At 36.1% G+C, this 24,777-nt stretch overlaps 2 protein-coding genes across 5 annotated transcripts; one reads left to right on the top strand and one right to left on the bottom strand.

The window, feature by feature from the left end:
- On the bottom strand, positions 1 to 11,481 carry LOC148872558 (exostosin family protein). Of its 4 annotated transcripts, none has more exons than XM_088973478.1 (16): positions 11,236 to 11,481; positions 11,001 to 11,046; positions 10,363 to 10,718; positions 9,886 to 9,979; positions 8,476 to 8,662; positions 8,127 to 8,382; positions 6,230 to 6,445; positions 6,062 to 6,148; positions 5,841 to 5,975; positions 5,046 to 5,159; positions 4,678 to 4,925; positions 4,504 to 4,584; positions 4,170 to 4,401; positions 3,464 to 3,562; positions 3,153 to 3,338; positions 1 to 460 (listed from the first exon to the last, which is right to left on the bottom strand). In XM_088973478.1, the coding sequence occupies exons 2-16, from the start codon at positions 11,017 to 11,019 to the stop codon at positions 359 to 361; spliced, it is 2,412 nt and encodes an 803-aa protein (XP_088829604.1). In that variant the 5' UTR covers positions 11,020 to 11,046; positions 11,236 to 11,481; the 3' UTR covers positions 1 to 358. The 4 variants fall into 4 exon arrangements, with proteins under 4 accessions (XP_088829604.1, XP_088829603.1, XP_088829606.1 ...); XM_088973477.1 differs by having other exon boundaries at positions 11,001 to 11,064; positions 11,236 to 11,479; XM_088973480.1 differs by having other exon boundaries at positions 11,017 to 11,064; positions 11,236 to 11,427.
- Positions 11,482 to 18,116: 6,635 nt separating this feature from the next.
- Positions 18,117 to 24,236, top strand: LOC148872557 (small ribosomal subunit protein eS12-like). Its single transcript, XM_088970593.1, has 5 exons — positions 18,117 to 18,311; positions 19,454 to 19,496; positions 22,225 to 22,513; positions 23,732 to 23,797; positions 23,889 to 24,236. Exons 2-5 carry the CDS (start codon positions 19,489 to 19,491, stop codon positions 23,946 to 23,948), a joined length of 423 nt encoding a protein of 140 aa, XP_088826719.1. The 5' UTR covers positions 18,117 to 18,311; positions 19,454 to 19,488; the 3' UTR covers positions 23,949 to 24,236.
- Positions 24,237 to 24,777: the final 541 nt, after the last annotated feature.

Below are 24,777 nucleotides of genomic sequence, written 5' to 3'. Positions count from 1 at the left end.
TGAAAAGAAGATTAGTTTTGTTTGCATCCTTCTCTCCCAAAACAAAATTAATACTCCCGCACACCTGTTACTGAGGATAATATTCACATTTTCTCTGCCCTTTCTTCATAGGGTAAAATTGACCAGAGGTTAATAAATTAGTTAGGAGTTGTACTTGAATAAGATAATTGTTACAACAAGAAACTTGTAGCTCTAAACTTGAGACCGACACTTGCAACTATCACAGTAGTTCTCTCAATTGCAATGGCAGGCTGCAGGGTCGATCTCGGTTGCTGAAAATGATAAACGTTGCTTCTGTTCCCTAATTCTTGAGCTACTGCAATTCCTTCCAAGTACTTTCCAGTTGACCTATAACGCATTAGTTGGTGCCTAACAAGCACTCTGATGGTAATCCAAAATCCTTTGTCAAATAACCAAGTTGCCGCCTCCAAGGATCATTATGTAATTTGTAGTGCAGAACCTTGTTACACCAGAGAAAACTCAGCTAGATCAATGGGTTAGAACTTAAAAATATAAATGCACAGATATATAAGCATTAAATCTGTTGAACACTAATACCTTTAAAATAGGAAATTTCACATTATAAGCATTCTTAAAATTTGATCAACAGTAAATGGTATTATGAAAATGTCATGCCACCATTTACTTGTTTGTTTGTTTGTTTTGAAGCCGTGACGACACTTGTTGATTCGCAGTTCTCACTAAAAAGAGGCTTATTCACATAGGCATCAAAGAATTCAAGAAGATACCATTAAGTTGGTATGAGTGCACAAGTTGATACCAAAGACCTATTCAAAGCTATCTTCTATTCATTACCCATTGCATATTAACTAGCTTAATGGTGAAAAATAATTGGATTTTATGAGGTGATAGGGATATAAGAGATACAAATATGTGGAAGAATAGTAATGGGCATCCTGATATTCTCAATTTACACCATTATCTGATCTTAGTAGCAATAGTATACCAAAGGATTTGAATGGACAGCAGTATATTTTCACATACCCAGTAAACAAATTTCAAGGCTCTCTTGAAGTACCTTAAGATGTCTGATATTTAACTGAGATTGAACATTACATGCAGGGTGGGAACCTATGCAACCTAACACTAGACAGAGATTACTACTTACTGTCATTCTATCTAGTTGCACTACCACATAATTTTTTTATACAACAGAAAAATATTAAACACAAGCAAAGAAGCAACCTAAAGCATCTATCCTAACTAGGAAATGTAAATCCCAACCACTTGATCGATCAGAGTCTAGGCTTTTATAATGACCATTCTCCAACCAATCAGCAGCTTGGTTCTCTCCTCCCTATGAATGTGGCTGTAGGAAACTTTAACCCTGGCCTTTTCACATAATTTTCTTGCACTTATCAAAGTAGAATGACACCTCTGCGCTGACAAACTTGATCCCTTTAGAGTCTCAATTGAAGTCTTTGAATCTCCTTTGATGATAACTCATCCCACCCCCCAAAAGACTTCACTAGTTTATGGGCCTCCAGACTCTCTCTCATTTCTGCCACTGCAGTGGACGAGATACCAATTGGACCAGCTACTACTTTTATAATTTTTCCATTTGAGTCTCTTGCTATGCATCCAAAACCATATCTTCCACCCTTTTTGAAGCATGAAAGTTGATCTTTATGATATTGGGTTCTGGCAGGACCCACTTTATCCAAATGGTTTTTCTTTCTACTTTGCAGTCATTACCTGTTCCCCCTTGGGCTTCCAAAAATTCTTTGACCTTGTAAGGTCTTAGTTACTATCTGCAGGGGGTTAAAACTTTTGTTATTGAAGACTTTTTCATTCCTGTTTTTCCATAGGTACCATAGTAAGTAAGCCATTCTTTCCCAAAGAAGGTCAAATATCTTATCACCTTTCCTCATTTTTACTTCCAACCACCGATCCAATATGAAGTGGGAATTCATGTAACTAGGTTTTGGCAATTGACCATAAGCACTGTCCATATTTGAGAGGCCAATTGGAAATTAATAAATAAATGGCTTACATCTTCTGGTTGTCCACAAAATGGGCTTGGATTTTTATGGACTAAGAAGGACCTAGCTTAAAGTTCCTGCCATCCAGTGGCAACCCACTGATCCAGATGAATTATTGTCAATGGCATAAGCAGGTTACATTGCTAAAATAAGGAAAGAGTTCCCTTAAATGATCCATAAACTCAATAAGCTACTATCAATGTAGTCCAGTTTCCAATAGAGATGTTCTTTCCGGCTTCTTCATCTCACCAAAATTAACCTTTTCCATGTCAAGGCCTCCTGGGGGCAATGGCCAATTGCTGTTGTCTCACTACTCATTAGCAAGATCTTCCAAATCGAACAAGATATCCAATATCAACTCTTCTTATTGATTGGATACCTCCATCAGTTTATTAGGAAGAGAAGAATAAAATGGATCAAACTCCCTATTCATTATTCAGAGATCATAGGGCACCAAAAGCAGTAGCATCTTATGGACCTAACATAGGTTACATCCCACATGACATAAAATTGAAAGATCCACATCTTCCTCTTGGAAGTGGAACCCCCTCTTCAAGGCTCCCCCCCCCCCCAAATCCAAACCAAATAAAAAAGAACAAAAATAACTACTGATGCTCAATTGGAACAAATAAGCGTAGAGCATTTCAATTTTCAATTCATCCTTCAAATCAGATAAAATTACAGTAGTAGAATCCTACAATTTTCCATTGTATCATCCAAATTATCTTTATTGTATGACCAATTTAGGAGATAAGTGTTGGAATTTTAATTGTCTTATATGTATATAATCCAGAAATCTAATGTTTGAGTCAAGTTATTACTAAATATGGTGACTTGGAAAAAATATCCAACAGCTATGACTGGCATAGACTTGTTTGATTGATTACTAATCTAAAGAGTTACATGTGCTGATTTAGAAAAGAAAGTTGAAGAATGTATTAAAAAGAAGAAAAGAGAACACATGTTTAGAAGAGGAAGTATAAGACATGAGCCTCTTCTATTATTTATATCACTTTATACCACCAGTAGAATAACCAGCTCACCCCTGGTTGTCTGTCTCTATAACAGCACCCAAACAGAATGAAAATAACTTCTAAAGGCCCTTACAAAAATTGAAGTATTTCAACACATAGCAGGTGCATTGAGTACCTGTATGAATGTGGCAAGGACATCATCTTCACTCAGTCTCAGGAACTCCTGTGCCCAGTCATCCACACGACCAGAAGCACGTTTTTGCCTCTCAGCCTCAAGCAAAACAGAATCACGATACAAAAACCTCTGCCAGATCCTTTGCACGTTTGCCAATTTGAAATCTATTTCCGTCTCATTGAAACCCTGTACGATGAAGGAAGACCAGTATCAGTCTGTAGTATTAATTGCTGTCATCTTGCAGTAGAAACTTTTTTTAATTAAAATACTGCAATGGCTCAGCCAACCAAAGAATGTTAGGGAGCAGGTACCCGCAGAATCTTTATCAAGCTTGGAATCTCATCCTCACAAATTCGAACAGCAAAGCTTTCATAGTTGAGCACATTTTCATATGGAAGGAAGATCCCATCCTGAAACCATAGTAACAAAATCAATAATAATTCCAGGTTATAAGAAAACAATAAATACTTATGCTACTTGCTGACTCATGAATGTCTAGAACAAAAGGTACCCAGGGAAATAGGCTGCTCATGATTAATGACCAGAATAGTAATTGCCAATATCTGGTCATCATAGGAAACTAATCTGTGCAATATAATCTGCCATTTTTCCTGATGGGGGAAATATAAGATTATAGTATGTAAGAAAAGGAGTCCACCCACAACTGCATTTCCTGAAACAAATGCAAGTCTAGAATCCATCATTTGATGAGACCTACCTAAGAGAGACTCCATTGTAACCATCAGGTGATCATCAAGATCCTATACTATAATTGCTTCTGAACTGTCAATGCTACTCATTCATCAACCAGCATGTAATAGATTGAGTGGTTAGGATTATCAGATCAGGTTGACTATTGGTTAAAGAGACCTTGTGGAACCAATCTAGTGTCTGGTAATTTCCTATCTGCATGGACTCCACCTCTTATTCTACTATTGCTAAGCTATCCCTACCTGGCAGGTATCTTATATTCTTCTTCTTTATGTTTGTCAGGAGACATGTGAAAGGTCAGGTTACCTGGATGACAACAGGTATGCACCCTTGCAAGATACTATCTTCCATCCGACCACTCCAACCATCTCCAGGTAACACTCCACAGAAAATGGAGCTGGCCAAATCATTGTGGTAATCTGCAGAGCGCAATGGGGTTACGATGACATCTTCTGCATGTTGCCTCCCAAGCTTACCTTCTTTGTCAGGGCTTGATCCAAATTCTTCTGCCAGCTTCTGTCTGATACCCATGCTATACCTGGATAATAAGGGCCAAACCTAAATGTTTGTTCTGTAAAATTAAGTTTCAGAGGAAAAGGTAAGACCCCAATTAATAAAGAATGTATCTTGGTTTACATACGTATCTTCAGGTCTGCCATCTATATAAGCTGGTCCAAGATTTCCATTAAAGTAGAACAGTGTCTTGCGATTCTTACGGGACCTGAAATTAAAAGGCTCAATTGATTCATTGTGATTGTTTTCTTGTCCTATAAAAGTTGAGTTAGCTAAACAAATTTTTTTATGAGATAAATACCTTGACCATAACTTCAATCCTAAGGATTTTGGATCAGGTTTTTTCCATGCAGGAAGCACCAGATCTTTATCAGGGTCAAAGCATGGATGATTGCCTCTTCTAAGAGAGGAAATTTTGTCCCAGTTGTCTGCCCAATATGCTGTTGTTGAGTGGTTATGCTTTGAATTTGTGTTCCCCCAGTGGACCAACATCATGCTGTTCCAAATCTCCTTGGGAGCATAGCAAGCACCTTCATCCCATGAAAAAAACTGCCTTCAGATACAGAGGCGTCATCATTAGGAGCATGGAAAGGTAAAAGATAACAAATAGGAAATAATTGGCATTCACTCTTCTGCTGTATCAATGAAGGTTCTCTATCTATATCGTACCCAAATATGGTCTCTTCCAGAAGAACGGTTCCAGTAAGGATACTGCTCAACTATGTAATTATATGCCTTCTTATAGAAATCCAGAGTCAGAGAGCTCCTCAACCCCATGTGGTCCTGAAGTTTAAGGTAAAATAAACATTATAACTGGGTGGAAATATGCACACATACAAATACACATATGCAAGAGATAATATAGCTAAAATCTCTGTTAAATAATCCCAAGATAATTCTTGTCATATGAAATAAAAAAGTTCTTTGCTTATATATAATTATAATGAGTAGGTAATGCAATTCATATAAATAGGGGTGCAACTTGGGCGGGCTGGGATGGGTTTAAGTTCAATCCAGGTAGGCATAAGGCCTGAGCCCAAGGTTAAGCCCAACCTCCCAGTCCAGGCCCAGCCCAAACTAAAACTTGACAGAGTCGGGCTGGGCTTGGGTTGGTTAGGTGGCCTACTGGGCCCAAGGTGTCAAATGCAATCCTTGTATGATGGATGGATGGATTAGTGGATGGTTGGTTTGGATTTAGATTGGATCAAAGTTGAGCTGTGGTCAATCCAGGCTAAGGCTACCCAAGTGCTAGGCCTAGGCCAGCCCAAAAAATATAAAAAACAAAATTTTGGGGCCAATCCTAGCCAAAGAACCAAAATGGCAAAATCCAAGCCCTTGCCCATTTAAAATTTCAAGTTGGTCTGGTTCAGGATCAGGTTGAGCACACCAAATTTGCACCCCTAAATTGAAATTATTAAACCTGCAAAACCATTAAAGTGGAATTTCATGAGCCAAAGAATTTACCTGCATACTCAAGTGAGGTGCATCATCTGCACGAGTTATAATGCATGAATCAAGAACTGGAACATAAAAATAGTCTGCTTCTTCACCATTTAATGTTCGATAAGGGCTAGCAAGAATGCTTTCATAGAGTGCTATCTGCAAAGGAGCATTAGAAGAAATCAATTGTAAGCTACTTCTGATACTATTATTTTTGCTGTTGTCAAATAGAGGTCAAGTTATACCTGTGCACCATACAACTGATCTGTCCACAATGTTGCATTCTGATCATCATAGATTCTGTTTACACATTCAAACTTGAAATGTCGACCCTGCATCACCCAAAAGCTATAGATAAGGAATATCAAAAAGACATTTCCCTATGGTTATCAGGTATAAGGGCTAATTCCAACCTCAAGGAGCAGACTATTATACTCTGGTGGCAAATCATAAACATATACAAGAGGCCTTTTCTTTGTCACCGTAGCTTTCATGTTGATAAGATCTCTGCTGGGATGTGCATTATCAGGTAGATCAACTGTGGCTGGTCGAATCCATTGAGGCCACTCCCTGAGGGATGATAACACAGAGGGAATACTGCAATCTGTTCCATACCAACCAATATCACACTGAACATGAACAATGACCTGTTAGTAGGTTACATTAAGGAACAGAACAATAAATGGTAAATAGCTCGGTGTGATGGTAAATCTTGGCTGACAAGTGCAAGAGTCCAGGTTCAGGTCTGAAAGCAACCACTTCATGTGAAAAACACTGGAGGTTAGGTTTGTATCCAGTTGATTCCTCTCAAGCCCAAGGTTTTAAAAGGCTAAAAGAGGAGGCAAGGTGTAAGCCTCAAGGCATTATTTGCATTTAATGAAATTGATAATGTACTCCTACAGCTTAGTTTTTTGTGGCACATATTGTACCTTTTTGATTCCCCACTCTCCTTGGCCATCCCTCTTGACATTGCACTAACTCATGAACAGAAATAAACATAATAATACAAGCATATGAACAAAACCAATTTAAGTAACTTATACAAGAGAGCATAAATTACCGGGAAAGGGGGAATCTTAATATGGTTAATCTATGGATGCAAAATAAAATAAAAAGTCGTTTCCATCACTACAATATAATATAAGATCCATCCTCTAAATGAACTGAACAGGTATTACTAAATTGGCAGGGATGTTTTAGGCATGTCACACTTTTTGTACGAGACATATCCTTTTAGTAAAGAAGTATGTGTTTTAAAGGAGAGTAACACCCTTGTGTATTGTTCTATTGTTTTAATCCTTAAGCAAATATCCTTCTATTTTTTCAAAAATTCTTTAAGCCCATTTTGAGTATCGTTGTATTAGGATTTAGGTGAAAAACCTTAGGAAGTAAAGTTTTATTAGCTTTCCTCTACCATATCCTTTGTATTATAGTTATACTGTTATATTCTTTTTTTAGAAGAGATAAAGTGTCATTTCATTAAAGCAGAAAAAACCAAGTACAACCAGTGGCTGTACAGTGGGAGACTACGAAGTAAATTAGACCACTATCCTATTTGAGATTACAAAAAGATTTTCAACTTCCAAAAGAGAACTAAGGACAGGTCCATCTAAAACTATCTGTGCTTGTTTTAGAGAGTTTTGCTTGAATTAGAATACATGAGATTGCCCAAAATAGGAAATAAGGCTGCACAAGTTAAGGTAGTAGTATAGTTCAATTTTAAATTTAAACGAAAAAAAATCTAATACAGATGCATGTTTATTGGTTGAAAAGAGATATGTATCTTATGACCCCTTTGATAAGGTAAAAATTTTTGTTCATTTCTTTCCCTTCATGATATTCTTTTATAAGAGGTTTACACCTCTGCCTAATTAAGGTGAGAGGCGAGAAGCACATGTGCCTCAACATTTGGGGCATATGCCTTTGGTGCATCTTATGAGGCCATAAGGGCAAAAAAGTTTTGGGTTTTTTTTGGCCTGCCTTGCTCATAACCTTTAAAACACTGCTCAATACCCCATATAGCTGGGACCAGAATAGGATCACAGCCCCAATAATAGATGGTAAAGTTCAAATTCTATAATCTTTACACAGAATTTTTCACTTAATTTTAGTAAAAGATTCAACAATTGTGCAAAGAATCACTTGTACAAATACTAATCCTCTAAATTTATCCATCTACAGAATGAAAAATCCAAAAAGATCCATATATTTTGTCTTCCTTTCCTTGTCTTTAAAAAAGGACAAACAGAACAGGTAGACAGACAAGAAGAATGGAGGACATCCTAGACATAGAAAACTTCCATCACCTACCTGACAAAATCCACCACGGCAATGCCCATGACCGGAGCATTGGTTGATACACGTGCATTGCACAGGCACCTCACAGAACCGCCCCCAGAGACCATCATATTTACAATCACATTCCTCTTTAAATTGTACCTCTGAAGCATAGGCTTTCTGTGGGTCGACATTGCACCACCCATGTTTGCTACTATTTGTTGTAAAGACATCTAGATCAGCCTTTGTCCAGTTAGTCAGCTTGGGCCCACCAGGTGTAGAAGGTAAGCTGAAAAGTGGTTATGTGCTTCAGATCAATTTTGTGTGGAGGAATTCAGGGATCTTCAATTGAAGTTTAGAAATGAAAGTTGGGAATCCTTACTCTATTTGAAATCCACATGCCTCTGCCAGAGGACGGTTTGGATATTTTGTGCCTTCCCCACAGAAGCACATTGCCCTCGTTTTATCACAATATCCAGGACAAATTGAGACAACCCATGTCCCATATGGCATCTCTGGTGATCCTGGATAATTGCACTCCAACTGCAATCTTTCAGAGCATCCTTCTCCTGTTTAATGAGTAGATATTGTGGATCTTAGTGTATAACTGATTAGACAATGTTACTACCTAGACATCCCGTTTTCTGTAAAAAAAAGAATATAATTGTACTGTGAAAATTAAAAAAGGAGCTATAAGATTTTACAAGAGATGACTAGTTAAATGAATTAACAACATATTTCTAAATATAAAAAAGTTCATTAGCATTTGGAGTCAAAATTGGCCCCAAAAGAAGGCAAACAGGTGACATAGAATATGAAAAATCCTGTAAAAGGAAAAAGAGAAATATACTACAGAGAATAGGGTTTTCTTGAAGAAAATCATTTCAGAAACTTCATTAGTTACAAGCATAATAACATACATCTGGGGTTAGGGTGCTGGAAAAGATAACCCCATAAATAATGGTACATTTCTGAGACAAAAATGCAAGAGAAAAAAATGATATTCCCTAACATAATTGATCCTGAATAACATTTAGGTATTGCAAATTCTTCAAATTTGCCTCCCCTGTGACCCATATTTGACAAAAGTACTTAACTTAACAAGAACCTCCAGGTTACAGGAACCAGCTTCATTATGGCCCCTCACCAGAATATGGTTAAAATCCAATATTCCTTGGCTTCAAATGGAGAGCACTAAAAGGTGTAAGACACTCTATACGTTTATTAGACTATAAATTTTAAACCTTGAATTGATTGAAAAAAAGTTTTAAACCTTGAAGGAAATGAAAATAACATATACATTTAATATTTAACTTTAGTGAAAGTAATTTCCCCAAAACAGGAAAATAACTTTCACTAGCTTTTATTAAGAAGAGGTATTGCAAAGCCCATTGCTTGGGCTTTAACATATGCTTAATAGGCTGAGGCACATGCTATGCACATGCATGAAAAGGCTGGGGGAATTCTAGGTTGCAACATACTTCGTTCATGGGAAACAATTTTTATTTTTACTGCCTGTCTAATTGGGTCAAATTATAGAGAAATTTGAAAATCTACACAAACTCAAAATAAAAAAGGCTCAAGAATTATGTCAACACCAATACCCAAGAGAGTAGGAGGGTGGGTTCTCTTCATATGGTATATATAAGAGGCAACATAAATGCTAATAAGACTCATGAAACAAATAAAGTGATAATGTTAATGGGCTAAATGTTGAATAGCCAGATATCTTACATAGTTTTTGAATTCAGTGTTTCATAATAAAACAAAGCGAAAGGAAGATAACACTCACCAGCATATCCATGAAAACACCTGCACTGTCCTAGTCCCCGGTTACAAATGCCTTGACCACTGCAATCATTCTTGCAGGCCTTGCCACCTATTCTCTATTAACAAAGTGATTATAAATTACAAGCAAGAAAACAAAAACTGGCATTGGGCATTCTTTAATCCTTTTCACAAGCTAAAAGGTTGACAAATCATATCCAATAAGCTAGCCTCTCTTGAAGACTTAGATCTTAAGTATGATTAACTGAGTGAAAATTATGATACCAACTAACAATCAAAGAGACCCCAACAGTTAAAAGTTGCAACATTTAAGTCAACATCTAATATACAACAAAGGATCTTCATAATAAGATAGGAAAATTTTGAGAAAGACAAATCTGATGTGTTGTTGGGAGTCAAAAGCCAACAAAAACCCGATCATAACTTGAATTTGAAAAGAGACCAGTTCTGCAGGGCTTGAACCATTCTTCAAAAACCGTACCTCAATAATGTTTACTGCCTTGGTAGTTGAGTCACAACCAGAAAACCATCGTCCTATCTTGGCTATCCATGGTGCACCACGATAAACCACTGCATTGTGCAAATCAGCTGGAAACCGACTACTCAAATCCAGAGGGGGTTGCTGATTTTTAGCCACATTCGCATTGCTTTCAGTTGACCCATTAAATGGGGAACAAGAAGTCTGAACTTGGCGGGTACTGAAGTAATCAACAGAAGAAGGCGCCAAAGGAAACAAGAACAGATGAACTAATGAAACTAATACCACGATAGAAGCAATGGTTGCTACCAGAGACCACGAGCATTTCCATGTCTTAACAGAGATCATCATCTCAAAAACTTTCACACCAGTTAAAAAACGTAATCAGTTTCATGAATTAATATGATCAAAACTCTCCCTATGTAACATAAACAGGCTTAAAAAGATCCCCAGAAAGAACCATTGCAAAGATCAGTCAGAAATTTTTGCAAGACCACGATACGTATCTTTAACAAAAGTTCAAAAAATGGAAGACAGAAAATCAGAAACCCATTGATAAATTTCTCTTAAAATTGTTCAGTGGCAGGTTAAATAACAAATTCCAGCAAAGAAAGATAGTAAGCGAGTGAAAATAATTTCACCTGTAAGGGAACTAACCATAAAGTTCCGGGACAAAATTAGCAAACTCTGCATAGAACACCAAAACTTAAACACACACACACACACAGAGATTTTCAGCAGAGAGACACGAATATCCCGAATAATTCAGAGAAGATTTCAGATTATTAAAAATATTCATCTGGGTCTGATTCAAAAATTTTGAAAAATTCAGCCAAATTTAGAATGAAACTGAGTAGAATCCAGAAGAATACTGACCTTCAACAAATCTAAGATGACAGCGTTTCAGACGAGACAGCAAAACGGAAGATCAAAAGGATGAAATCAACGAATTTGAAGATTCTGAATGCCATATGGCCATTGAGAGGGATCAGCCAATGGAGAAGAGCTGACTCCACCCACAACACTAATAATAAAAAAATTAATAATTCAATTATGAACAACAATAATGAACAATGCAGAGAGAGCGAAGGTCAATAAAAGAGCCGCCAAGGCCCTCGCTGCAAGAATTTGAACAAACTGACCCTCATATTTTCATTAAATGACGAGATTACCCTTCTCGTTCTCCACAACCAGTACCAGAGTTGGAATTAGTTTGATCAAGACGGAAGAGATGGAAAGGAGAAGAATTTACCCAAGAAAGAAAGTAAAAAAGCAAAAACGACAAAAAGCCCATCACAAATCACAGTAACCAAACACCCTCAGCCCCAAATGAAATCCACGTGTTTACCAAAAATAAAGAAAATCCATGTGTTAACAGCAACATTCTTTGTCGTTTTGTACTTCAGAAGTCCACGCTCTCCATGGGTCCTACCTCGGCATCTTGGTTTTTGCCCTTTTAAAATCCCCTATAGAGGTGAGGTGAAAATAATCAAATATTTGAGCTTTGCCTTTTTTTTTTCTATTTATTTGGGGTAACCAAAGATTTTTAGGCCCGTTCGGTTCGCAGAAATATGGGTTTGGAATGGAGTCAAAATAAGTTATCCCATTTCAACTGTTTGGTTGGGTGGAATCAGAATATTGTTTTCATTTCTGTTGGAATGTTGCCCCTTCTTTGGTAATGAAATCTCATTCCTATTAATTTTAATTTTCATTTCCATTCTTGTTTGAACTAAACAAACTATGAGAATATACTATTTTGATTCTAAAGGATTTCGATCTTGATTCATACTAAGAATCAAATGGACCTTTTTGAGTTTGAGAATTTTTTGATTGTAATTCCTTATTACTTTTATTTAAAAAAAAAATCTGTAATGCTAGAAAGACATGATAGCAAGAAGACTTTCTTTTTTTTTAAGCCAATGGAAAGGATTTCACCAATCAAACCCCCCACCCGGTGAACTGTTCCTACCTTATAGAGAAACATTAGAGGTATTTAGGGGCCATTTGATTCATAGAAATAGGATCCAAATGGGCCATTTTCAATTCCAACTGTTTGGTTGAATGGAGTTGAAATCCCATTCCCATTCTGGGTGGAATGGCACGTCCCAATTTGAGGGTATGGTCATCCCCTCCCCATCCCTTGGGAAGGAAATCTTATTCTAACTTATTTCAGTTCCCATTCTAATTCCTATTTAAACCAAATGGTTATAGGAATAGACCATTCCAATTCCGATTCTAATTCTAATTGTAAACCAAACACTCTTAAATCATCGAATATGTGTATATTAATATTGTAATTTATCATATCAAAGAAAGTCACATCTAAATTCAACCTAATAAACTAAATGGTATAAATTTTGTATCCAGATTCAAACTAGTAAGGGTCCATTTAGTTCCTAGTCAGAAATTGGAATGGAAATCAGAATTAGAATGGTCTATCCCCATAGTTTGTTTAATTCAAATAAGAATGAGAATGAGAATTGGAATCAGTTGGCATGAAATTTCATTCCAAAGAAAAGGGGGAGAGAATGCTATTACATCAGGAATGAGGATATAATTCCAATTCCACCCAACCAAATAGTTGGAATTGAAATGGTCCATTCCAACTTCGATTCCATACCCCTATTCCCATGAACCAAATAGGCACTTAATGTATTTCAATTATCCAAATTCCATTAGATTAAATTGAATTCTTGAATCTCACATTTGGTATCAGATTTTTGGACTCGTTTACACCCCTATTTGGAATGCTTCAATGCAAATGAGACCAAGTCCAAGTTAAAATACAAACAAAGCGACCATGTACTATGTTATCTCATTTGCATTGCAAACTTTGATTTCAAAAAACTGGATGCAAGGTTTATTCAATTGTATTCCTACCTTATTTCTCTCCCATATAAGTGGGTGCCCTCATTATATTACCCTCTTTTTCATTCCCAAACAACCAACATTTACTTGCCCTTCATCCTGAACAAACAAAGACAAAATTATATCTAAAGCTAAAGTAAATTAGAATTTACAATGACTAGATATGTATTTTCATGCATTTATGTTGCAAACGAAAGGAATCTTATAGTAACAAAATCATCTATATATTAAGCCCCATTTGGTTCACAGGAATAGGGGTCTGGAATCGGAATTAGAATGGGTTATTCCGATTCCAACTGTTTGGTTGGGTGAAATCGGAATCCCATTTCCATTCCTGCTAGAATGGCATTCCCCTATTTGAGGGAATGGTCATTCCTTGCCCTTCCTTTGGGAATGAAATTTCAGTCCTGCTAATTTTAATTCTCATTCTCATTCTTGCTGATTTTCATTCTCATTCACATTCCTATCTGAACCAAACAGATTATGGGAATGGACCATTCTGATGCCGATTCTGATTCCAGTGGACTTCAATTATGATTCTGATTCCGACTACGAACCAAATGGACCGTTGTTCTTTTTTAGATTTTGTAGGGATAATTTTCCCTAGGAGTGTCTAGGGTTCCTCTGTTTTGCAATCCCTTGCTATCAAAAAATAATTAATATATATTAGTGAATATCCCCTTAGGTTTTATTTGGTACCATTGCAGTTCCTACCTGCAACACTGGAGGTTGATTTATATAAATTGGCATAAAATTGTTATTGTTATTTGATCGAGGCTATTTATAGTTTAAATAGGCTTTACCTTAACAATATGATTCTTTTGTTGTTGGTTTCAAAAATAGATCAAAACCATCTGATATAAAAAAAACATATTATTTTTCAAAACAAAAAGCACACAAAAAAAATTGATTTGGTTGTGTGTACTTTCCTGTTTACAAAACTGAAACCAAGAACATGTTATTGAATTTCTAGTTTCAATGACATGTTTTCATTTGGTTATTTAACATCATGTTCTATAAAACATAGAATTTTTATCTTTTAAAAATCATTATTAATTTCAATGGTCCCAAAACACATGTATTGTCTTTTGAAATAAACCAAATTGTTTGAAAACAAAAAATGAAATCTAAGAACATTTTCTTTCTTTCTTTCTTTTTTTTTTTTTTTTTTGCTAATGTGGTGACTTTTAAAACAGATGGGAACAAAAACATTTATGTTATAGAACACCCCCTAAAAATGTGTATGTGGGAGGTTGTCCATACAATACATATCTCTCACAAAATTGCATTGAACAACACAAAATGTTTCACTAGAAATAGCAATGCTATCAAACACAACCTTAATAATCACACTAACATTGTTTTCACCCAGGATTGTGTAGCAGCAATGTGAGGGCAATTATCAAAAAAAAAAAAAAAAGGCAAATCTCTTAAAGTATCCCTAAGTTTTAGGAAATTAACTTACCCCTACCGTTAAGTACCTCAATTTTTTTTTGACAATTAATTAAATCCTCCAATGCCGTTAATATCCATTAAAAGAAAGACAAAAAAAAAGACTATTTTATCTATCATTTTTCTTTAATTTTTCAAAATGAAACATTTGAATAACACCTTGCTAGTCTTCTCCTCATGGCAAACTTCCTCTATCGGCAAAGCTTCCCAACAGATAAAGATAGCTAACAAAACCATTTGCAACGCAAAAAATTAGATTGGATAATCAAGACCTCTAAACAAGTGAACAAGAGGGATCATCTTTCACCCCAAAACTAGATTCTGAGGATGCCATCTTTGCTTTAGCTAGCTTCATGTGCACTTACTATAATATCACAAGAAACAATGGATAAATTCCCTTTTGTGTTCTTGACCTTTAACCGAGTAAATATTAGAGAGCAAAACCAATCACAAAAGGATAATATTGAGTTTTAAAAAATTCTATACGAATGGATTGTGATGGAATGATAATAGACACTAATATCACTGAAAATCTAATCAACTGTTAGAAAAAACTCTCTAATAATAGGGATAGAAGTAGTCAATTTCCTAAAATTTCAAGATATTTTAAGAGATTTGCTAATAAATGTATTTATTATATATAAAAAGTTAAACAGAGATAAATAAATGGACAATGACGTAAAGGCAATGCAAACATATTAGGGTAAAATGAATTTGAACATGGATCAGGAATCTGGATTCTGGAGTTAAGAGGAGCTGGGGAATCTTCCGGTGGAAAACTGGGGAAACTGACGATGCAGTGCTTATCAGTTGTGCTCGTGCGTTGCGCTGTTAATTACTTCAAGACTCAAGAGTAATAGAGTAAAGAGATCTGACCCATACAAAATTTAATGCTGTTTTAAAGTAATGGCAGGTGGCTCTGAATCCAAAAACCGTTAAGTTGGAATCTTTTGTTCCAAGAGATTCGATTGGCTGTTTCTCCTGTTCTTCCGCCCCGAAGTCCGCAAAAACTTTCGGGGGTTGGTCGGATGATTCAGATTCATTCCAACAAGACCGGATCGAGTCCCAATACAATGTCCGGTTCAACTGGTCATTGCAACTGTTGGTTGCGACGGTTGGGAAATGCAGGTTTGTATGGTGAGGAAATGCAGCTATACGTTTCAACCCCTACGAACTTGACACTGTACATCTCATCATGAAATTTGGGAGTTGAGGCCCATCATATATGAATTCTGTTGGCAGGTGTACGTTGGAAATCTCTCGTTGTAGAGGATAAAGAAGATGTTTTCATTGCACGGGGAAGTCCGTTCTTGTCTGTCTGGCATGGAAATAATTTTTGGCCTGCAGGCCGGCAAGTTTTCTCAAATCATATTGAGATATTTCAACTTTTTTGGATTCTAACATCATTTAATGTGAGGCCTGCATGGACCTAGTCCAACCTAATCCATAAACAAAAAATAATTTAAATATCGAAAAGTATGGACAGGCCCAATGCAGATTTTTAAATTCCTCTTTAGATTTATAAACATTCAAAATATCAAATACCCCCACTTTATACCTATAAATTGGCATCAATTCCGATTTGGCACCTACCTCAACTATACTTTGGGCCTAAAAATTCTGACCCTGTTCTAAGACATAGGTCCCATCCCTTCCATCATTTACCTATTTTAGCATATTTTTATAAGATTTTCATTATTAGCCTATTGTATTCTAGAGAGAGAGAGAGAGTTTTATTTTCATCCTATTTCCATTTATTTGTTTCATATTCAAATTTTATTTAATTGGTTAGTTGTCAAAAATTATAATTTGAAATTACTAACTAGAATTAATAAAAAAATATTAAACTTTATCAAGTTTTTATCTAGTAACTATTAAAATTAAGAAATTAATAAAAATAGTATTTTGTAAATTAAATACATTTGAATTATCTTTACAAATAGCTAATATTAATATGATAATTAAATTAATAACAAAATAGAATATTAAAAGTAATAAAATAAATCATTTAAATTCCATATAAAATTATAAATAATAATTAAAATATTAAAACTAATATTTATAAGTAGACTCCTTCTATTTAGGGATTATCGTTTATAACTTAACCGAACCTGAATAGACCTATAATTTTCGAGCTAAAGCAATTATCTTATTTTGAGCTAGGATATCCACCAAGCCCACACATAATGCGGGCATTAGGCAAGACCTAAACTAAACAACCCTTAAGCTCGACTTAAAAGTTATATACATATATGGTAAGTATTATTATATAATATTTATATAACAAATTTTATATTAATATATATATATATGATTTTTATATATTTTTTAAAATATACTAAAATTAATTAAAATTCTGGATTTGTAGAAAGTCATAGTCTTATGTTTAACACAAGTAATCTTTGTGCCTGTCCCAAGCCTAGACAATTACACTCGGGTGGTGAAGGTTGGGTCGGGCTAAGTGGCTTTAAAACCTGTTAATTCAGTCAACTACACAATAGGGTAGCCCATCCCCCAACCTTATTCAACTATAACATTAATAATTTTAATCTAAAAATAGTTAAAAACTAAAAAATAATGCATGCATGGGTTGTATTTGGTTTGGTTCAATCCAATTACAAATATCACATTGCTCTTAGGAGTGTAACTTAGGCAAGTTGGGTTAAGTTCAAAGATCAACCCAATCCCAACTTGAAGTCTTAAACCTAAAGCTCAGGATTAGATTAATTTAATTATGATTGCAATTTAATTTTATATATTTACTAATATTTATAAAAAAATATAACATTTAATCATTAAAAAGTAAAATAAATAAAACAAAACACTAATAGATCATATGGAAAAATAATTATTTTATTAAGTAATTAGTAGTAATTTATTATTTTTGTTAAACATCATTAGTATAACTAATCATCATTTTAAATTACTAAATTATTTTTATAACAAATTATTAAAATAAAGATTAATTATTTTGAATAGGGTGCAAATGGATCAGATCATGATCTGATCCGATCTGAAGTCTAATCCTATATTCGAGCAACCCCATCTCGGATATTCGGATTGGATTGGATCGAATAATAGGATTCGATAAGAAATCAAATCAGATTCAATTCACCCCTGTCTGATTCGAGAAGATTCGATCCGATATATATGTTGTTTATTTATATAAATACATAACACACACACATATATATTATTTATATTTCATTTTTGTAAATTATTACATTATTTATTTTTTTATAAAAACATGTATATATGATGAAAATAGTTTAAAAGATAGGTTGTTGTTTTTATTTTTCTTTATTTAAATTGTTATATATTTTTTAATAACTTATTATTTAAAAAAAAAAACTGATTCCGGGTCATTCTCCCTAAAATAATTGATTCCGGGTCTGATTCGATTCAAAACCGTCAAGAACCGGAACGGACCTAAAATCGGGATAAAATCGTGGAGGTGGAACCATAACCGTTATAATGGGTTCGATAATTCGGATGTCGCATAAATCCGACCCATTGACAGCCCTAAAAATTACAGTTCGCTATAGACTAGAGCATAGTATAGAGAAAGTTCTGTAACCTCTCGAGGGCGGCACGGGACAGAGCAAAAGAGATAGTTCAACCTCGTCGCTCAGGTGACAAACCTCGCCATTACTTCTCAGTTTAAGATTGTTCTTTATCCTGCTCTTCAAGAATAGTTAGCTTCCGGTTATACCCTTCAAGTATGTGAAGATTTAGGGTTCTCCGACTATGATACCCACAAAGCATTACAACTGAAAAACTGATAACAAATCATTGGTCCAGTGTGTCAATGGCGTTATTTTACGCTTGTTTGAGTGGATTTTTTTTTTTTTTTTGGGCATGCTCTTCTTCATCTTGGTGATACTCTTTAATTATTTGTTTCGGATGAACAATGATTGCTTTACGGTTTTTTTTTGTTCATTTTATGCGGTTACTTCATGAACTGAAATACACTAGGTTGGCATTATTTTAAGAAAATTTCTATCTGTTGCCTTGGATGTTATGGGTGATATCTTGGAAAGAAAGCATGGAAAACTGACTGAACTCGGTGTTGATTGAAAAAAAAAAAGAGTGATTATGGAAAGGTGGTGATTAGTGCAAAGGTTTTCTGTTACAATCCATTTGTCCAATGCTGGTAGTATGGGATGCTAATGTGTGGTATCCCACATGTTGTTGTGGGGTATATATGTGCTTGGTTCCCTCCCTCTAAAAGTTAGCTAGGGAAGAGTTCTCCTAAGGCACATAACAAATGGTATCAGAACGTACAATATGCCTCCCATTTGCAATCACACGGCGGCGTAGGTGGTGGTGTCAGTATTGCAGTGTTCGGCTGGAACTAGGTGGACTAGTGCAAAGCCAGCCTGTGTGGGCGCCAGGACTACGGAGCATGGTGGAATGTAATATCCATTTGTCTGATGTTGGTAGTATGGGATGCTAATGTGAGGTATCCCACCTCGGTAGTATGGGATGCTGTTGTGGGGTATATATGTGCTTGGGTTCCCTCCCCTCTAACAACTAGCTTTTAGGGGTGAGTTCTCCTAAGGCACATAACATTTTCTTCAGTATCATTTTTTTTACAGTATCGGTTGGTAATTGATGCATGTATTTAACTGTTCAATTGTTTATTTGAACCTAGAGTGAAAAACTAAGCTAATGCTTACTCAAACTTGATATATGGTCTGTTATTCTTTTATGCTTGGTTTTATTGGATTCCCCCCTCTTATCTAATACTTTACCTTATTATTTCTGGCACCAGGAAGGAGATTTTAAATCTGAATTTCAACTGTAAAGATGTCAGGGTAAGTAAATAGTTATTCCTTATTGTTCCATTGCTTTTGATTCTGTTCTACTTTTGAGGTGTCCACTATATTCATCTTTTTGTAAGTGTTACAGGTATATTCATGACCACCTGTGCCTCCTTAGGTGGTAAAATTATTGTTTGTTGTATAATTTGTTGACCATCCATGTTCATTAAAAGAAGTTAAGCTTGTTTTCTTTCTGTATTTTATACATCATACATATAAGTAGAGGGGCATGATTTCCCAACTTGACTATCTAGATAGTTAGGCTTGTACCGTCAACAACCTTTATGAAGGGAATTTTGGCCAATACAAGTTCGATTTTGGGATGGTAATTGATGTAAGTCAATATGGTGTGTCATTCCCTTAAAAGTAGTAGCTCATAATTTGGAGATCGTGGTATACCCAATCAAGTATTTTTTAATAAGGTAAATGAATGCATATTTAAATGAATATAAACATATTTGTGAGGCAAGCATTGCCGGTCAAAATGTGTAATAAGTTGGTTGCAGATAATGAGTTAGGACTTAGGACTGTGGCAATAAAATCTTGATCTTTTTGTTTTCATGTTTTGTTAACCTTTGAGCGGCCTTTGTAGTATGGGTGGTGTCTTGCTTTTGTTTGGAGTGTTTTCATCTGTATTAGGTTAATGATTGGAAGTCAAAAACATGCATGTTGGCATTGGTGATATTTAAGAAAAAAATAATGGCATTGGTGATAAATTGTGGCTTCAGGGAAGTTACACAAAGAACATCCCTGGACACCTCCCCCGGATGTGGACTTGGTTCTCTCCTATCTTGGTTGTAGGTGGACACCTCCCCTAGATATGGCAAGCCTTTTTGACCCAAGCTTTTTCAGGCAATTGAAGAGGCGTGGAAGATTAATGTGGAGAGCCACAAGAGCAGCTATCTTTTGGTCAGTTTGGAAGAAAGGAATAATAGAATCTAGGCATGGAGAAATCCAAGGAGGCAATTGTAGAAAGGGTAATTATTATGACTATTCATTGGTTGAAAACTTTGGATTTATTTAAAGACATCTCAGCTGAAGACATTTACAGGAATTGGGAAGTGGTGGCTTCTACAACTTCCATGAAACCTATTGTGCAGGAATTGTGGTCCCCACCAACACAACAAAGAGTGAAATTGAATTTTGATGGGAGTTCAAGAGGTAACACAGGCCCTTCAGGTAGAGGAGGAGTTTTCAGAGATGAAAATGGCAGAATTGTAGCTTTGTTTTCAGGACCAATAGGAGTAGGGGACTCATTGAGAGCTGAGGTGATGGCCTTGCTTCAAGGTGTAAGATATGCAAAACAGTTGGGGTTACACTAAATTGAGATTGAGGGAGACTCTAAATTGTTGATCGAGTGGCTACAATCTAGTAAGTTGGGAGCCTGGATTTATAGACAGCCCAGCCCATAAGGGAAATCCACAATACAACAAGAGAGATCGGTGCATGCTTCAAATGGACAAGGAGATCAGCTAATGGTTTAGCTGACACGTTGGCTAAACAAGGGACTGTGAGGGAGAGTATGTTCTGTGCAGTTTTGTAAGAAAGACAACTGGGGCTCAACACCTACTTAGGGGTTGACAGCTGTACCTAAATATGGAAAGTTATTTTTAAGTTTTTTAATGAAGTTACTGTTTCCAATAAAAAAAGTTACACAAAGAACTTGGAGGTGCTCGTTTATTGTCTTTGGTTTGAGGAGAAAAAATCCTGTGTATTTGGTATGACAGTTACAGTGTTGGAAGTTTGCAGTGGGGGCCATGGTGCTTGAAGAGTTTGAAGTTAGCCTTTTGTTAAGAACATGTAAAACTTCTTTTGAGTTGTAACTTGTAAACAAGTTGTATGGGCCTATTGATTAAAAAATAATTTATTTGGATGGAACTGGAGGATATGCATGTCAGTCAAACTGGAAACATATGCATTTTAGATGGCATTTCTTACTCTCATAAATGGAGTAAAGGATGCTCAAAAGCAAGGTGGGCTTTATTGATTGATTATTTGTGATGATTTGGTTTTGCTTAAGGGGATAGCTCTTTTTTTCCCCATGGCCATGCAAACTTATCAGAGAACAGAAGTCGTTCCATCGTAGATCTAGCTAATCCATTAAGCCATACAGTTAAGCTCCTTGGGTATCCATCTAAAGCTGCTAGAAAATATATGATCTTTTTTATTAAGAAGTACAGTATCCAAGGGATTCTGCTACATCTGATAGCATTAGAAGATCTCCTTTTGCCTATGAAAGGCTTCTTGGTATTAGCCCAAAAAGGACCATCACATCAGTTCTGAAACTTGAAAGAGTAGTCATCTCCAACCGGATTGCTATGAGCCTACATGGTAAAGTCCTTGTTCCCTGAAATTCCCCCACCATTGAGTCATGGATTGCTAGGTGAGCTGTTGTCAAATCTTAGATGGTTATGTAGTGGTGCTACCAATGAATTAATTCTTTTACCAAAAAGTTTTTATTTTGTTATTTATCAAAAAAATGTTTTTATTTTGTTTTTAGCTTTCTCAAGAAGGCATTGTAATTTTCTCCAATAGCAATCAATTATATGTATGAAAAGTATTGCATCTCTGGTCTTGATGTTGATTTCAGTTAATAGGATTTGTTACCATTGTAAATTAAGAATATCTGCTATCTCTATATCTTATGATTCATTCGTTTTCATGTTAGAAAAGAAATCCTCTACTTGTGTGTCTTATTTGCTCCTTTCTACTGCTTTTGCAGTGAAGATGGTGCTGCTGCAGTTGAGGCTGCTGCCCCAGCTCTAGGGGAGCCAATGGATGTCATGACAGCCTTGCAGCTTGTTCTGAAGAAATCATTAGCCAATGGTGGGCTTGCACGAGGGCTTCATGAAGGAGCTAAGGTGATTGAAAAGCATGCTGCACAGCTCTGCGTATTGGCTGAGGACTGCAACCAGCCAGACTTTGTTAAACTGGTCAAAGCACTTTGTGCTGATCACAATGTAAGCTTGATATCAGTGCCAAGTGCTAAAACACTTGGAGAGTGGGCTGGTGTAAGTACACAAACCCTTATCACTTAAGTTTGTTTGTGATTAATTCTTTCTACTTCATATGTTTGTTTGAGCTATTATATTGGTAGTTTGGCTAATAATCTGCTCTGGGAGCATGCCTTCTGGTCTGGTTGTTTGCTTAGCGGAAAACTTATATGTCCCCAGAGTTATCCATGTAGCATGATGAACTTGTTCAGGGTTGGGTATAGGATTGATATGTGGACCAGAAGGTTGATCATTTGGCCTATTATTGGTCCCTCATCCAGTGGATGAATGTGATAAGCAGTGAATTTCAACCTGCCGTTGACCCAGCTAGTTGAACTGCTCGAACTGTCACCCAGTCAAGATTCTGGGTCCGATTTGAGTAAAACCCAGAGAAGGTCAAAAAAACGTTGACTTGGTCAAAACCTGTCTGACCTAGATGGTTGGACCGTTGACCCATTTGACCTGGTGACCGGGTCGCGGGTTGCATACTAATTGTGTATGCAAAATTCAAGAGGCCATAACTTTGCACCCCAATGTCTGATTGAGGTGATTTTTTTATTTATTTTGGGTAACTCTTTGAGATATATGCGTCCCAAGGCACCTACGGCACCTTAGGCTAAATCTTCTTTCCATGTGATGTGATCAAAATTAGGGCCATGTACTGAATAACCCTAATTAATCTAATTAGTGACTTCATTTGATTTTCGCCTTTTTTTATCAGCTTCATTTGCTTTTCACCTGTTAACGCACAATTGTTTTTATTGTTCCATGGAATATTAATAGGAAAGAGAACATGGTGTTTACAACTATTCCTTTTCTCCTAGTAGTATTCACACAGTTAAAATTGTAGAAGTACCCATATACATGATGAACATAGATTGCTTTCCAGTTTACATTCTAGTGCTTTTCTAGATTTCCTTAGGTTGAGGACAAGAAGCCTAAAAAGTCCATTGGTTCAATGGTTTGACTTTTAGATTTCCTATTTGATATATAACTATGCAACTGGAAACTGCCATTTTGTAGGCCTGGTTCAATGGTTTGACTTTTACATTCTAGTGCTTTTCTATCGTGCCTATTATATTCATGTCCGCCTTTCTTAAATAGGTCATTTTTTATTGCAGACAATAATCTAAATGTTTACCCAGCCCTCTCCCTCTCCTATTCTCCCTCTCTGGTTTTTCATGTTTTCTCCAGAGATCCTAGGACATTTCCTTGACTTCTGTTTTTTCCATACAGTTGTGTAAAATTGATTCAGAGGGCAAGGCAAGGAAAGTGGTGGGATGCTCCTGCGTTGTCATCAAGGTATATATAAATGGGAAAATTTTGGTGCATCTGTTTTTTATCTTTCTTAAGTAGATTAGCTGATGAATCCTTTTATTATGAATTTTTGCAGGACTATGGGGAAGAATCAGAGGGTCTCCATATTGTCCAGGAGTACGTGAAGTCTCACTGAGTGAATAGTTGATTGAAGAGTTTGGAGTTTAATCTGTAGGGACATTTTTTCCCTTTTATATTGGTAGCTTGAGGGATACCCCCTTCTTTTTGGGAGTTCTTTTTTTGAGTCTTGATTGATTGTCATACTTGATTTAAGTATGATTGATTATATTGGTAGCCTGAAGTCTTGATTGATTATCGTTCCAGTCACCTACTGCGAAATCAGTATAATATAGTTTCTGGTTGGGACCAGTGTATCATTTTCCTATTTAAAGTGGTCCAAAGTCGTATGGCCTTGTTTAGACCATGTCATGTTTGCCTCCAAAGTGGTCCAAAGTCGTATGAATTCATGAGGTGTCGAAGCAACAAACTCGGAGCTTTTGCTCTTGTTATATTTTTTCTTTCGAAGCTTGATGTGGTGAAACCTTCATTGATCAAGTGCTCAGGCTACGTAATGAATGAACCACCTTATTGGCTGATCTAGGGGACGTAATGAATGAACCATCTTATTGGCTGATCTAGGGGTATGCATAACTGAGCACTGGATGATGTGGTGGCTGATTCGGGCACATCCCGTTTTTTATTAACCTGGCACATCTCCGGTGAAAAGACAAAAACACCCCATGAATTCTAAGGTATAACAGTGCACTAACCGAGGGCTGACTCGTTGGTGTGTTAGCTGGTTTGTTCCAGAGTTGACACGGAATCAAATTCCATTTGTAGTGCATATTTCATTTACACTGGCCTAAATGTATAGAGTGAGGTGGTGCCCACCTTATACTATTCACACATAGTCTGAGTGTAAATCCTGGTATACTGTTTTCAAACTCGACATTGTTTCATTTGTT

Source organism: Nelumbo lutea, chromosome 2, assembly GCF_056320005.1.
Source record: "Nelumbo lutea isolate HS-2025 chromosome 2, American lotus-T2T, whole genome shotgun sequence".
In the NCBI taxonomy this organism is placed as follows: Eukaryota; Viridiplantae; Streptophyta; class Magnoliopsida; order Proteales; family Nelumbonaceae; genus Nelumbo; species Nelumbo lutea.
The sequence above is the reverse complement of the archived record's forward strand: the minus strand, read 5'-3'. Positions and strand labels throughout refer to the sequence as shown.